This window comes from Diuraphis noxia, unplaced genomic scaffold (assembly GCF_037042655.1).
Source record: "Diuraphis noxia isolate RWA-SAM2 unplaced genomic scaffold, SU_Dnox_SAM2 contig0004, whole genome shotgun sequence".
NCBI classification, from domain to species: Eukaryota; Metazoa; Arthropoda; class Insecta; order Hemiptera; family Aphididae; genus Diuraphis; species Diuraphis noxia.
Genome location: NW_028301714.1, coordinates 43,731,904 through 43,747,371, shown reverse-complemented (window position 1 = coordinate 43,747,371; position 15,468 = coordinate 43,731,904). Strand labels below are relative to the sequence as shown.

The 15,468-nt window shown below is 29.5% G+C and overlaps 2 protein-coding genes across 3 annotated transcripts in view; one reads left to right on the top strand and one right to left on the bottom strand.

The window, feature by feature from the left end:
• LOC107168172 (rho GTPase-activating protein 20-like) overlaps nt 1-15,468 on the top strand; it is a 213,063-nt gene that overhangs the window by 66,769 nt on the left and 130,826 nt on the right. The window lies entirely within an intron of this gene.
• Nucleotides 616-2,426, bottom strand: LOC107172252 (uncharacterized). The gene is made up of 2 exons (XM_015522540.2): nt 2,356-2,426; nt 616-2,074 (listed from the first exon to the last, which is right to left on the bottom strand). Exon 2 carries the CDS (start codon nt 2,070-2,072, stop codon nt 771-773), a length of 1,302 nt encoding a protein of 433 aa, XP_015378026.2. The 5' UTR covers nt 2,073-2,074; nt 2,356-2,426; the 3' UTR covers nt 616-770.

Sequence of the window (15,468 nt, the reverse complement as noted above, 5' to 3'; positions counted from 1 at the left end):
AAAAGATTTGAAAAATATCAATATAAATATTTATGTGGCATACAATTTATAGTGAATGCTCCTTTAGATCATCGTTCTTTTCTCGTCCGTATATGCTACGAATTAGAAAGGTATAGGTAATGCCTTTTTTTTAGGATGTACAAGTCGACGTAATAAAATAACTAAGCAATTTTTTAAGAAATATTTTTTTTTTTATTATCCTCTTGAATAAAATATTTATTAATTTCTTATTCCAAACATATTATATTATTATAAAACACATGCTACTTATTCTAAGGAATTCATGAAAATTATTTATTATTAGTTATTACAACATATTCAAAGAGATTAATAATTTTATTGATTATTATTAATTATTACATCGTACTGATATGAGGTATGGTATACATTTTTTTCGGTTAGATAAAAACAGTATTACAAATAATACCCAATATTATTATTATTAATATTGATTTTTTTATTTAGTAATTTTCCTGTCTGATGTTGTATATAACAAAAGATTTAATTCACATGACTAATTAATAACTACGGCTACCTATACCACAATTAAAGAAAAATATAAAGTATACGTTACCAATATGTGGATATATACAAATAGCAAATACTAAATATGGGTTATATTAATTGTAAGTTTTATCCAATACAATTATAAAATTTATTCTTAAAACAATAACAACCAATTAAAATATTCATATCTAATTGATTCTTTTCGTGCACTTCGCAGTACAATTCGTATATTTAACACCAATCACACTAACAGTAATACCTGCCTATTTATCAAGAGCAATCCATAAGTATAAATCCCAGAAATCGTCATACTCACAAGATTTGTCACTTTCGTCACATTCGTCACATTCGCCACTTTCGCAACTTTCGTCCAAATCATCAATTGTAGAACCAGACATAGATGTTATTTGAGGCTCATTTGTGATGCTTGGGATCGTCATAGATTTAGCAGAGACGTCTTCAAAATCATCAGCCGTAAATTCCGGTACAGTTGTAGTTTGAGAATTATTATCAGCTGTGAAATCGAGTACAGTTGTAGTTTGAGGCTCACTTGTGATGCTTGTGGTAGTTTTGGATTTAATAGAGACGTCTTCAAAATTATCAGCTGTGAAATCCAGTACAGTTGTAGTTTGAGGCTCATTTGTAATGCTTGGGATTGTCGTAGATTTAGTAGAGACGTCTTCAAAATGATCAGCTGTAAAATCCTGTACAGTTGTAGTTTGAGGCTCACTTGTGATGCTTGTGGTAGTTTTGGATTTAATAGAGACGTCTTCAAAATTATCAGCTGTGAAATCCAGTACAGTTGTAGTTTGAGGCTCATTTGTAATGCTTGTGGTAGTTTTGGATTTAATAGAGACGTCTTCAAAATTATCAGCTGTAAAATCCTGTACAGTTGTAGTTTGAGGCTCATTTGTGATGCTTGTGGTAGTTTTGGATTTAGTAGAGACGTCTTCAAAATTATCAGCTGTAAAATCCTGTACAGTTGTAGTTCGAGGCTCGTTTGTAATGCTTGGGATCATCATAGATTTAGCAGAGACGTCTTCAAAATCATCAGCCGTAAAATCCGATACAGTTATAGTTTGAGGCTCATTTGTGATGCTTGTGGTGGTTGTAGATTTAGTAGAGACGTCTTCAAAATGATCAGCTGTAAAATCCTGTACAGTTGTAGTTTGAAGCTCGTTTGTGATGCTTGTAGTGGTTATAGATTTAGTAGAGACGTCTTCAAAATTATCAGCTGTGAAATCCAGTATAGTTGTAGTTTGAGGCTCATTTGTGATGCTTGTGGTGTTTGTGGATTTAGTAGAGACGTCTTCGAGATCATCAGCTGTAAAGCCTTTTACAATAATTGTACTATAAGTATCACAAGAGCAGGGACCAATATATTTAGTGTATGCATAACATAAATAATAAGTGACTGTAGAAACCGGTACTTTTGCAACGCTCGGGGCTTCTGTTGATAGTTTAGTTACTGATGTGAAATCATTGTCTTTTAAACGTTTTATGACATATCCTGACGTCAACGTTGTGACGGTCAATATAAATGTAAATAAACGGATAGTATTCATTTCTATAAACAAAAATAGTATCAATTTAAAAATTAAATTTGTTCGTTTAAGTAATGCATGCAATACTTTGCTGTGGACAATTTTAATTTAACTATATTATGGTAGCATATCGTTCATAATAGTTAAATCAAAATTCAATTTTTGTTTAAAAAAAATCTTTAAATAAAATTCGATTGGTAATTAATTAATTACTTATATAAAATAAATAACATACGATTCATAATAAGCTAACCAATATTAAATATTTAAATATTTGATACATTTTTCAAAATATTTCACTTACCTATGGAGGTTTTAAAAAAATGTAGGTAGAACTGTAGAAGTGTTTATTGCTTGAGTTTCTCCAACTAGTTCATGAACAGAAAAAACACTAAAGATCCAGTATTGTAATGTACACTTCTTAAATAGGTAACAATGGCTTATTTTAAACCTTATCAATAGAAAATAAAATATTTTCTAAGTTAAAGTACCTAAATTCTTGGTATTGTTCAATTACATTTTTATAATTGTACGTGTACAAAATAATAAGTAGCTATATAAATATTTTAAATAATAAAATATGCTTTTAATATTCAATTTCATTTGACCGGTTGCTATAAAACTATAAACGTAATCGTAAATCATGAATTTTTCATATAATTTATTTTATGTAACTATGTTAAGTACCAAGTACCTATGTTATATTTTTTATCTTTATGTATTTTGTATAGATTTCAATAACCAAACAATAGTCAATAATGGATACTTTAATACTAGTAATAGAACTTGACATAATTGTACAAATAAAAACTTATCTAAGAACTTTCGTATATTTTAATGTCGAAAATAAACCTTTAAAATTATAAGATGGTATTAATTTCAATTGCTTACATAGGTTACGATTTTTTGTTTTGGTTTTTATTGAATTATATGAAAGTATTTTTAAAATGACAATGGTTTTAGAAATTTGTGAACACATTTGACGATTTTACTGTTAGGATCATGTTGGTTACATACCACATTTCGTGTCCCCGACTTCAGTTGTATTTATCATAAAATTGGTTTTGGTTTACTATTTCTTATAACTAGTTCATAGACGAATATTTAAATAATTTGGCTCTCCAACTGAGAATATGTTAATTAATATAATATATATGTAATAAACACTGTAATCAATTTAGCTATGGTATAAACTGGAACTAAATTTATTCCGTGCGTAATCCCATGATGCTATAACGCCTATAACATTAATATACAAAATATGGTCGCAAAAAATCCTGAAAAACGCCAAAGCTATACATATAGGTACTAATATCTGAATTCGCAGAATTTACTATCGTTAAAGCTAATAAATAGCAGTTAATTATTCAATACGAATAAATAGGATTTCGTGGATTTTGTGAATATATCAGATTATCAGAAGTCAGATCTAACTACAATGCGTATTACCATATATTATTAAACTATGACATGTTTTTTTTTTAAATACATAAAAATACGGCTCAACTTATTTTCATTTATAAGCCAAATTAAAATCTGCAAGTACATAAAATAATAGATTCAATGGTCAATGATTTTATTGTATTTATATCATTATAACTTCAACATTGTTCAGTCTTAAGTTTTTCTTTTTTTTTTACTTGTGTGTAATTCAGTAGGTTTTAAAAATTTTACATACGTATTTTTGTTTCTGTTATTATTTAAACGAAAATCAAAAAAATTGTTTGATGCAAAATATTAAAACCATTTTATGTGACGTGTATATTATGTTAATTATATATAGGTACACCATACGTCTATACCCTAAACTTATGATCAGATAAATAATATTACATATTATTAAATAATGTGACAGCAGCATTGAATTTGTTTGAACCTATATAAACAAAATATTATGTTCAAGTATGTATTAGTACCACAGACTATATACATAAAGACTGTGTATATACCGTCTATGCCATAATATGTATATGCGTACAGTCAAATTGGTATGATATTGAGTTTTTCAAGGTCTTTTAGTCGTATTCTCAAAAGTCATTTACCCGTTATCGGCATCGGCGCCATAAATAATGTATAACATATAAATGCGATTGATATTGGTGAGGCATATACTATAGAAATTCAAGAACGCGTAACCGACACCTGGAAATAAATAACAAAACTTCGGAACGATGTAAAACATAATAATAATGCTTCGTAGAGAAAATAAAACGAAAGAGTAAGAATACACGCATAAGGTACATACACTCATACACACACAAATCGTATTTAATAAGAGTCGACCTGTCCGATGAGCTAATATAATATAATATTTATTATATATATTATTATGTATAATGCCTAACTGCATGCGAGTGTGCCCTATAATTTTCTGATCGTAAAATACGTTGTCGACCGCACGAAGAGAAGGAAACGTCATAGAAACAGACAACCGTGCATAGTTTAAGTGGAGAGACAGGCGGTGACGAAGGATGCGTCTGTGGAAAATGATCCCGTCCTGTTTTTTAAGCTGTCCGGATATTTGTATTATTTCTTTTTCAAACCTATAAACGTCTTGTAAATCGCGCCTACGCGTAAATACGTTTATCCAACGGCGATGCGCTCTCCGTCGACATACGATATCCTTGATCACGTTGACTTTTTATGAATTTATTATGATGGCTTTTTTGACTAATTTTTATCTGAGTTTACCACATCAATACATCATGTGCTTTCACTTCAAACTTGCTCATATTATGTAGTATCACTTGTACCAATGTGATTATTAAATTCACTACCAAATACTCAACAATTTTATCTCAAACTCTTATCTTAAATCGGGGTAATATTATACTATATGTAATGGTCTAATGCCACTATACCAGACCTACATATCATGCAAGTTGACCTCTTAAAATATACACCATTTTTTAGAAATACAATTTGAGTATGGAAATTCGGCAGTAACTGCCGTAATGTTTAAAAATTAGGAACATATAATAATTAATAATACAACATACATAAATTAATAAAATATGTAACTGTAATTATTCATAAGAGAGTTAAAATAGATGTCATATTGATAATTAGGTATAAAGTATAATTAAAACTGGCATATTAAAAAAAAATCCATTATTTTTCTATTTAATCCACGATTGATACAAATATATTATGATCATGGCTTAAATATTACCTGTTTAAAAACTCGTAGTAGGTTTCCCTGGTTTTCGTGTTTATAAATTTATAACTAGCAAATAAATCATGATAATATTATGATTCTTCTCTTCTTTGCTTTCGCCTTCGCCTTCCTCCCAACTATTTGAGGTTGGCCAACACTGTCCTACACCACCACTTTTCACGATTTTCATTTTTAAATTTTATTTTACATGAAAGTATTATGATTACTGCCGATAATAATATTTATTATTAAATATATATATATATATATGTGATAAATTATACATGAAATATTAAATTATATAAGGTATAGCAACTCCTATCTATTACTACCCAGTATCCACACATAGACACAAGACACATACATTACCTAGTAACGATCATATCAGTTATTAACCACAAGAATAATCTTTAAGCTATCTGTATGATCCCCCTTCCTCTACAACCTACACGGCATAATATATTATAGGCAAGAGAAGTTAAAAAATAAATAATAAAAATAATGCAATTTTCTACCTTCTCCATTCACTGTTGCATGTTTGGTTGCGTCTCATAAACTCTGAGGCACTGTGCTATTATTTTTCATGAAAATTTAAAAAGTATTATGTTATTATAACCATTGAAATTATACCTCGATAAACTAAATAATTTATGATAAATTTGATACATTTTACTATATGTAAAATATCTTAGAAATATACATTAAAATGTTCATTCTGAATTTACACACGTTTCATAATCCAATAATCTATCCTGTAAAATATTATGTATGTAACTACAGGCGAGTCTACAGCTAAGAAATTCAAGCTTCTTTTAGGACTTGTGCACAAAGTTTCATCCGTTAGTACCTATTATTATTTTACAATAACCTCAGCAAAACTGCAAATATTTGGACAACGTTGTTATCAAGGTTATCGTCTCCGACGAAAGACAAACCGTTTTATAACGCCTATTCTAATTTTTTCTTTTAAGAAATTAATATAAATGCTTAATGCTTAAAATATGATTTACAATTGCGGGAAAATGTTTGATTATCTTCAAGAATCTAGTTTTTCCTTCCCTTCGTGGCAGAAGTGCGTTTCACCAGCATGTACGATGTGTGATTAAGTAAAAAGTTCAATAACGCACATTTCAAAAACGTTCACTTTTTTAAATCATTATAATATATAAATGCGGGCAAATAGATATATGTAGGTAATTGGACATGATCACTTTTACATAAATAACAGTATTATAATATTCATATGTCCTTCACCGAGTTGATAACATTAACAATATTATGGGTAACGTTTTACAATTCTATGCAATGCCTATAATACTATAGGCACACAGCACTACAATATTGTACTTGTAGTGCCTGCGTGAAATAAAATTCTGGCAATTGAATGAAAAGGAATTTCCGGGGGTGAACAGTGAAACAGACGAAACAGTAGTATAGGTACACTGAAAAAAATGTAAATAAAATATATTTTTTCCACACACTGATGTGTGCTTTATGCAAGACATGTATATTCGATTGTCGAAAACGGCAAACGTCATGTACCTATTATATGATGCATTACGTATATATATTTATGTTTGATACCTACAATATTATATAGATCCTGTTTTGAGTACTATGTTATTGTTGCAGTGTAGTACCTATATAAAGTATGATAATATTATAATGCAATAGGCGATAGACGACCGGCAGGCGGTAATATGCTCGTCCGCGGCGAAAAACATATATTTATATATATTATATAGGTACGCGTGTGAGAGATGCTTATCGTAAAACAATAACGCATAAACGCTGCACGTCCTATATATTATTATATACATCATACGTAACATAAATACATAAATGCAGGTAAATACTACGCGATATTCATATGATAATATTATAATATATTAATGTGTAACGCTGTAAAAAGGCCCCACGCGCCGCGTACGTTTTCGATATATTTAGGGCACGATTTAAATTTTTTTCCGCGAGTCTGCTGCGATAAGCGAACGCATCATAAAGTAAACCGAACGCGCATAATATTAATATAATGCAATACTATGTGTATATATATATATATATAGCTTTAGACGGCGGTGGTGGGCGTTCTAGAGTTTTGAATCGTTTCGGGGATGCATTGTCCAGCCTTAAACAATCGCATTATGTCCTATATTATATTATATTTACATATTGTAACACGAGTATTGTAAACATATAATATACGTTTATACGTATCGCATCTCGCGCACTCATAATTCATTGCCCAAAGTAAAACAACATCGACGACGTCATTCATGCTATATGATAATATAATAATTTTATATAGTGTACCAATATATGTATACCAGCTATTTATGATTAATTTTGATAATTTTTCGTTAAAACCAATAATAATTGTCAATAAAAGCTTATTGTCATGATATCGCGTATATACATTACAACATGGCGGTGCATGCAGTGGAGATTAGGAACATATAGGTTGGAGTTGAAAAACAGAGAGAAAATTCGTTTTTCATCCAGAAGGGTACGCTTTATTGTGGAGCCCTATACTATTTGGGGCGGAAAATGCCATGACTAGTGCTTATAATAATATTTTCACGGGTTTCATTACTTATGGATAGACTATACTATACATATGTATATACGTAGATTTATTGGTACATTGGTGTGTATAATAAAACGATATTACATATAGGTACTAATATATGCATACTGCGGTATTATAATAGTAATAATTTTAAATTTATAAATTTACGGAATTGTAAATATTTGTGTGTGTGTCAATAATAATCAAACCGAATCAGCGGCGGCGACCAAACGGGCCACCGTCCAGCGGAGCGGATAAAATATCATCGGACATTCACCGTTATAATAATACCTACGCCGGTCGCCGTCGCCTTCGCCGCGTGTCCACCTACACACGACCTATCGGAGGCAAAACGGGATGTACCTGTGTAGGTATATAGACGGTGACGCGATGACGAGTTCGCCTTTCGGAAATCGCGTGACACCACGCTGCCGCGGTTTGAGTCGAAATAGATATTATGTATAGGTAGATATTATATAGTTATTCGTGTATATTATGTTTTTTAGTTTTCTCACTTCTCGACCGCAGCGAGACCATTCTTCGGTTTCATTTACACCGTTATACTTGTTTAATTTCGAATTATTTTTTGTCTACACACATTTTTCCCCTCTATAATTATTATATTACCGTCATTATTATTATATGTTCGTGGTCATCACGTGGTCGTTGTGTCGTGTTTGGTTTGCCGTCCACCAGAGAGACAAACGAAATCTCAAATATTTTTCCATTCTTATATTATGGGCACCGTGTAATTCGGAAAACGTTATAATATGTGTATATATATATTATATAGTATGTGTATTGATGTAATTGAAAAGACGTGTGCCGTCCTCCATATAAACTGACTGTGACTAAAAAAATTTAAAAAAATAATAAAATACAAACTATCTGCTTTGAAAAATACCGTTGAAACGTTATTTTGTTGACACCTGGTCGTCGCCACTCGTTGTGATCGCTGGCGTTTTTTTACTTTCGTCTGATCACGTATAGATGAAATATATTATACTGTATATATTACTGTGTTTTTTAAAGCGGTTTGGATTTTATAATAAATACCAACATATTTTATATTACTCTGCGGTTGTACCAATATTATACAACATATAAATATTATGAATCTAAATAACGTGCTACGTGCGGCAAGTTGTTATTTTATCCAACTGAAGACATTTTACGTAGGTACTGAAATTTAACACGAGTTTTCGATTCAACGAACTCTGCTCATCTGCATACGAACTCACTGAAGTAATGTAGTAATTCAGTATGATATATGCCAGAAAATAACAGTTCGGATCTATTACAAAAAAAAAATACAACCTATTTGGATCAATCTTAGTTATACTTATCAGCTTGAACCAAATAATATAATTTGATGATTTCCACGTTATATAATAAAAATTAGTAAGCATTATATCGAACAGAAAATTTTATATTATAAATAGATATTTTATGGGTACCTTTTTTTTACTAATAAGATATATATTATTCTATTTTTTATAATTTGAAATTTCTTCATACATTTACCAATTTATATATCTACAAATTATTGGTCAAAAGTACAAATACATTTTTAAAGGGTAAGTTACATTAAGTCAATCAGCTATATGTGCGAATATTCCTTTTGTTAATACTGATTAGAATAATTTTATTATTCTTTAGCGTAGGTACATCCAATTACTATGATTATATTTGTTTTAAAATATATATATATATATATATATATATATAGGTTAGGTTAGGTTAGGTATGTAACAACAACTGTACCGTTTGTATCTAAGTATAATGTATGAAATATTATTGGACCGATCATATTATATAATGTATGTAAAATTACTGTAATAGATATATTAACACGAGTTTTCACATAATTCGAATCGATTAATCTCACTAACACGTGGCACATGAGTCGTTGATCGACTTTTGACAATTTTTATTCTTCTTTTGCCAGAATATTATATATCTACAACATATTGTAGTAAAGACGGCACTGCATTTTAATATACATTATATATGTGCAACACTCACCGAGTTTTATTATAATAATAATATTAGTTGGGAGTGAGATAGAAACAGGTAAATTGTGCGTAACAGTATATATGCGTATAATAATGACGACAACGGCGAAAACTACGATAATCGCATTATAGTATTATACACACGTATACATACATCAAGATCTTAACATATTATAAATTATAATTCTTTGTAGATTTTGTACATGCATAATATTAGTATAGGTAGGTATGTATCGCCTGCCACCAACCTACAACCAGCACCAATGGCGCCGAACCCTATATTAAGGTCGGGCCATGGCCCGACATATTTTGAAAATTTAAGATAGGGCCGCTTCATATTGACCATTTTCCTCTCAACGGTATGCCATTTTTTCCGATATTAAGATGTTGGGCCTCTTGAAATATTTTTTGCCCTACTAGATTTTTAGGACTTCGGCGCCACTGACCAGCACAACCATATACCGGACCCATCAAGAATAAACGCAGAACAGTGTTTGTATATTTACAGATTATGTTTTGCATTTGCGGTGTACAAATACGGGTGATTGTAAACCCGGCGGCCCTAGGGAAAAAATGTTTAAAAGGTCTATTGTAAACTAGGCCCGTGTGTTTTACAGGTAAAAATTATTTAGGTGTAAACTCGGCCCGGATAAAAATGTTTTCATATAATTTTCTTATAATATTTTTAAGAATTATTTAGCATTACCCAGAGGACACCACGAGGAGGTGATTCTCATTATCCTGCAAAAATTATTTTCATTTTCGTATTATTATTCATAGTATGAAAATCGTTATATAACTGTAAAATGTATTTATGTAAATTTGTAATTGTAAAAAGTGTAAAAATATAATGTATAAATCTATTTTTTTAAGTAAAAAGCCATGTGTTTAACGTATTCACTTACTGATATTTCCTTATTTGTATATTTTGTAAGTGTTCTTTCTAAGAGTTCTCTTTTTTTTTTAGTTATCGCATCTAGGCTGTTGATTTTAATGAACGTTCTGTTCTGAATATATATTGTGGCGAGTGGAATTGAAACTTGAATTAAAATGCGCATGAAACGATTCACATGCATTCGTTGTTAAACACGTATCAACTGATGCACAGGCCCACTAATTAGGTGGAAACATAGCATCTTCTCCTATGTATGTATCGACTTAATAATCAGCAAATTTGGTAACTCGATTATCATCAGGTTTCAATGCCATTAAAGTTGTAAAAAAGCTGTTCATTTGCGGTTTATACATCGCCATTTTATTTCACCTGAAGCTAACGTACGAGTTACCTTAGAATATTTAAAATGTTCTAAAACTAAAGTGGTTTTCCTCGTTGGGATTCAAGTGATTCAACTATGCGTGCCATCGTCACTGTTGTAAGAACACTAGTCACTACTGAAACGTCATTTCAAAAGTCCAATACGAAAATGAAATTATTTGTCTCAATGTTTAAATAAGTTAACAACAAATTGTTTACGATAAGATATAGATAGGTACGTTATTTATTATTTTCAGATAAAATTATACGTCATGCTTATTATATTTTGTCGGCAAATATTATCGGGCCGAGATTACAACCGACCATTTTTATTACCTGAAATTTTCGGGCCGAGTTTACAATTTTCCTATTTTATCATCTAAAATTTTCGGGCCGAGTTTACAACAAAAAAGGTAATCGCGGGCCCAGTTTACATTTGCCCACAAATACATGACACATGGCGGCGTTGGTAAATTGAGTCCCAAATGACCCTAACTCGGTAAATTGAGTCCCGGGAAAAAATAGGTAGTAGGTAAGTTGAGTCCCAGAAAAAATAAGGTAGTAGGTAATTTGAGTCCCAGGGAAAAACTATTTATATGCATTTAAAATTTAAAAATATGCACTATAAAATTGTTATTTGTGATTTGTGGACATTCATTGACTGCATGTATATGATTTTGAAAATGCATGTTGCTATTTTCAAAATCATATACATGCAGTCAATGAATTGTTCAAAAATCATAAATACACATTTTATAGTGCACATTTTTAAATTTTAAATGCATATAAATCGTTTTTCCTTGGGACTCAAATTACTTACTGCCTTATTTTTTCCGGGACTCAATTTAATACTTTCGAAATGTACCAAACTTATCTTGGACTCAATTTACCTAGCCCCCTAGCACGTGGGGGCCGATAGCGAAGTGGTCAAAGTAGGTTTTTATTAGCGGTCGCCGTTTGATCCGACATCGATCAATTCGCATAACTCACACTGTCATGATACATCCCGCACCTGCATATATATACAGGGTGATTCTTTTATCAAACAACACTCATTATTTCAAAAACTATTGACTTTTTTCAAATTTTTTTTTTTCAAAATTTTAGAACCATCTTGTTCTAGAACTATATATTTTTTAAATATTTTCAACCTTATATTTATCAGGTTAACCATTATCAACTTTTGATTTTCAAATGACAACCTATACTTAAAATTTCATAAACTAAAAAGGCTATTTTTTCAATGAATTTTCACGTTTAAGTTTTCATTTTTCGTTAATCCGTTTACAAAAAGTTGGGTCCCAAAGTTGGGTGGTTTTGGGTGGTGCTTGTGTGTTATAGGTGTATGTTAGGTAGTATTTACACACAAACACCATATAAGTGTTGTTTGATAAAAGAATCACCCTGTATATAATATATCATTCGGCGGTTATTGTTCGCGTAAAATAATGGTCTTAACACTGATTAGAACGAACGATTTTGTCTTTTCTTAACAGATATCTGATGCGTGTATCCGAAAGTATATTTTATATTATTAACGTAGTTAAAATTTGTTTGCTGATTATTTTGTTTATTTTTTAGTGATATTATACTTATATGTGTATTAACTTATACGAGTACCTATATGTTATAAGTGTTATCATATACTTACCCTTTAGAACACCGCATCTATACGCGTATTTCTAATACAACATCTCAACATGCGTCAGAGTCGTAATCATAATATATTAAGCTTTCTGGTTATAATTATGCATATTGTAATATTATCTATATTTTATCATAAAATAGGTTTCGTTATTTTTTAACTGATATTTTTGTAGATTCGATGAGTAGCTATGAATAACGCATTTGTGTGTAAACGTGTAATATGCTGTATTAATATTAATTTTATATTATGGTATTTTTGGGTTTGCCAATCAAACTACTTTATAGGTTGTGTTTTTTCTCCATACAAACACTACGATGCCAAAAAGTGTGGAGGAAGAAAAAAACGACACTCAAATAGCCACCGCTCGTTCACAGATGTATCTATTTACATATTTTTCACATTAAATAAGTATAATATGAATATAAACATTATAATAAACAAATTAAATGCACACAATTAAAATGAATATATGAGATTGTATATATTAATAGTTAAACCTAGGACAAGGAAAATTATTTTATTCTGAACGAAAATACATAGTATAATAATAATTTATGTATAATGTGCTTGTAGCAATTAATGGAATAATATGATTTTGAAAGTAGGACGTTATGATAAGGATTTAATTTTATGCGTAAACCTTATACGGCTTAACTTAACAGGGAGATAGATTTTTCTGTTTTTTTCTTCTTGTTTTTTACATGATATAACTGAATTATTGAATATAAATAATTCGGTTTACATGAAAGGAACATTAACTATAGGACATCAACTAAGAATCAGCTTAAAATTTGTTTGTCGCTCTTCGACAGCAGGTATCGATAAGTAAATAAATATTATTTTTTACTTTAACGAACAACTTATATTTCTCAATCTAACTAATAACTAATAAGTATTGAATAATAAGACTTGCAAATTATATAGGTACATTAATTATAACATTTTAAAATTATTAATTATTATACAACAAAATAAAGCCACCTATAAATTATAACAATTGTACCAACTGAATTAATGTACGGTATATATATTTAATAGGGTTACGTATAATACGTAATTATCTTGGATTATCACGCAGTCACATTTTGTAATTGTTTTCCGAATTTTTGACAACATGCTAAAGCTAATATTTAAACAATGAAATCTATTTGAAATATGAAATGTTTTCAAACCTTTGCTGTAAAAACTAAAACTCGATACCGATACTATATAAAATAAATCTATATAAAGCAATGATTGTAATCAAATTTACAATGGATATCAAAAAAAAAATATATATATAAATTATTTTTCTATATAAGATGCGTTGCTATACGACTAGCCTATTAGCATTAAGATCGTGACATTTTTAAGATTTTGAATCTTCTATTATAAATTGCGGGGTTTATAACAATATTTATTTATGATTTAATTTTAATTTTTTTATCTCGCGATCTATATAATAATTAGGTATTTACATTAATTTATTAATAATATTTTTTTAAATAATGTAAGTAGATCAACTACATAATTTCACAACTAGAATATTAACCATATTTTAACTCTCAACTCGCAAGTAAATTATCACATGTTTTTACTTTATGTATGTTGTATATACTTTATATATTATATATACATTATACTTAAAAGTTGCATCATTTATAATAAATTAGTATGATGCATAATCAAGCTTGATACTATCATGCCAAATCAGACACTAATCGACAACCATCAAGCATTGTTCACGTTAATAATAACTTGCAATAACAAAAATATTAGACGGCTAAGTACTTTCTCTGTAAATCTGTATACGTGAATAAATTTAAATTAAAACCTTTGTTAGCTATGTTTCAAAATCCATTAATACCAATGATTGATTATCTATTATTCACTTTTAATTATTTATTTATTTATGGTATTTTCACTTTTATTTGGCAGACTCCACGGCTGAATTGTTGAATCGTTTTATTAAATATTTTTATATCCTTATTCACATTTTAATAACAAATAAAATTAGAAATCGCCTCGGATAATTCAAATGTCCAAAATGTAATATTTTAATTTTTATTACATATAAGTATACGACATATTATTATTATGAAAAGCATTACTTATCATTCTACTGTCTCTACATAGTCGTTATAGTCATTACTATGTACGATGGATGTGAACACGTCGTAAAAATGTAGAATGATTAAAACTATTTCCGTAAAGAACATTATTATATGATAACTCGTATAATTGAAAACTATTACTGTATGATTGTATGTTATTATCATTATTTTTATATGACTTGTTAGTTGTTAGAAAATAGAAAATAGAAAATATTAAATATTTTCTACAACGTCACAAAAATCTAGTCTCACTTAATTATACACTAACAGAAAGTAAAACACGAATAAGATTTTTTTATACAATAATCATTATTGTGACATTCAATTTCCACCCTATTTTTCTAAACCATAGTACCTATAGTTATTACTTATTTGTTATTACTATTATATATATATTCGACCGGCATACCTATATAATAATATGGTTTTTTCAAGAAATATATTTTTTTTCATACTTTATTAAGTATTAACATTGTTTTATTCGTTTTTAAACGAAATAGAGTGAAAAAAAAACGTTGGATAAAAAAAAAATAATTGAAGATTAGATTAATGAACGACTACCGTCGCACACGACCACTAATTCGGACATTGTCGGTGGCGTCATTGCAGACATCACGGTTGTTGGGCAACGGGAACGAAAACTTACGAAAACCCGCGTACCCTGAACGTTAATTTAATTA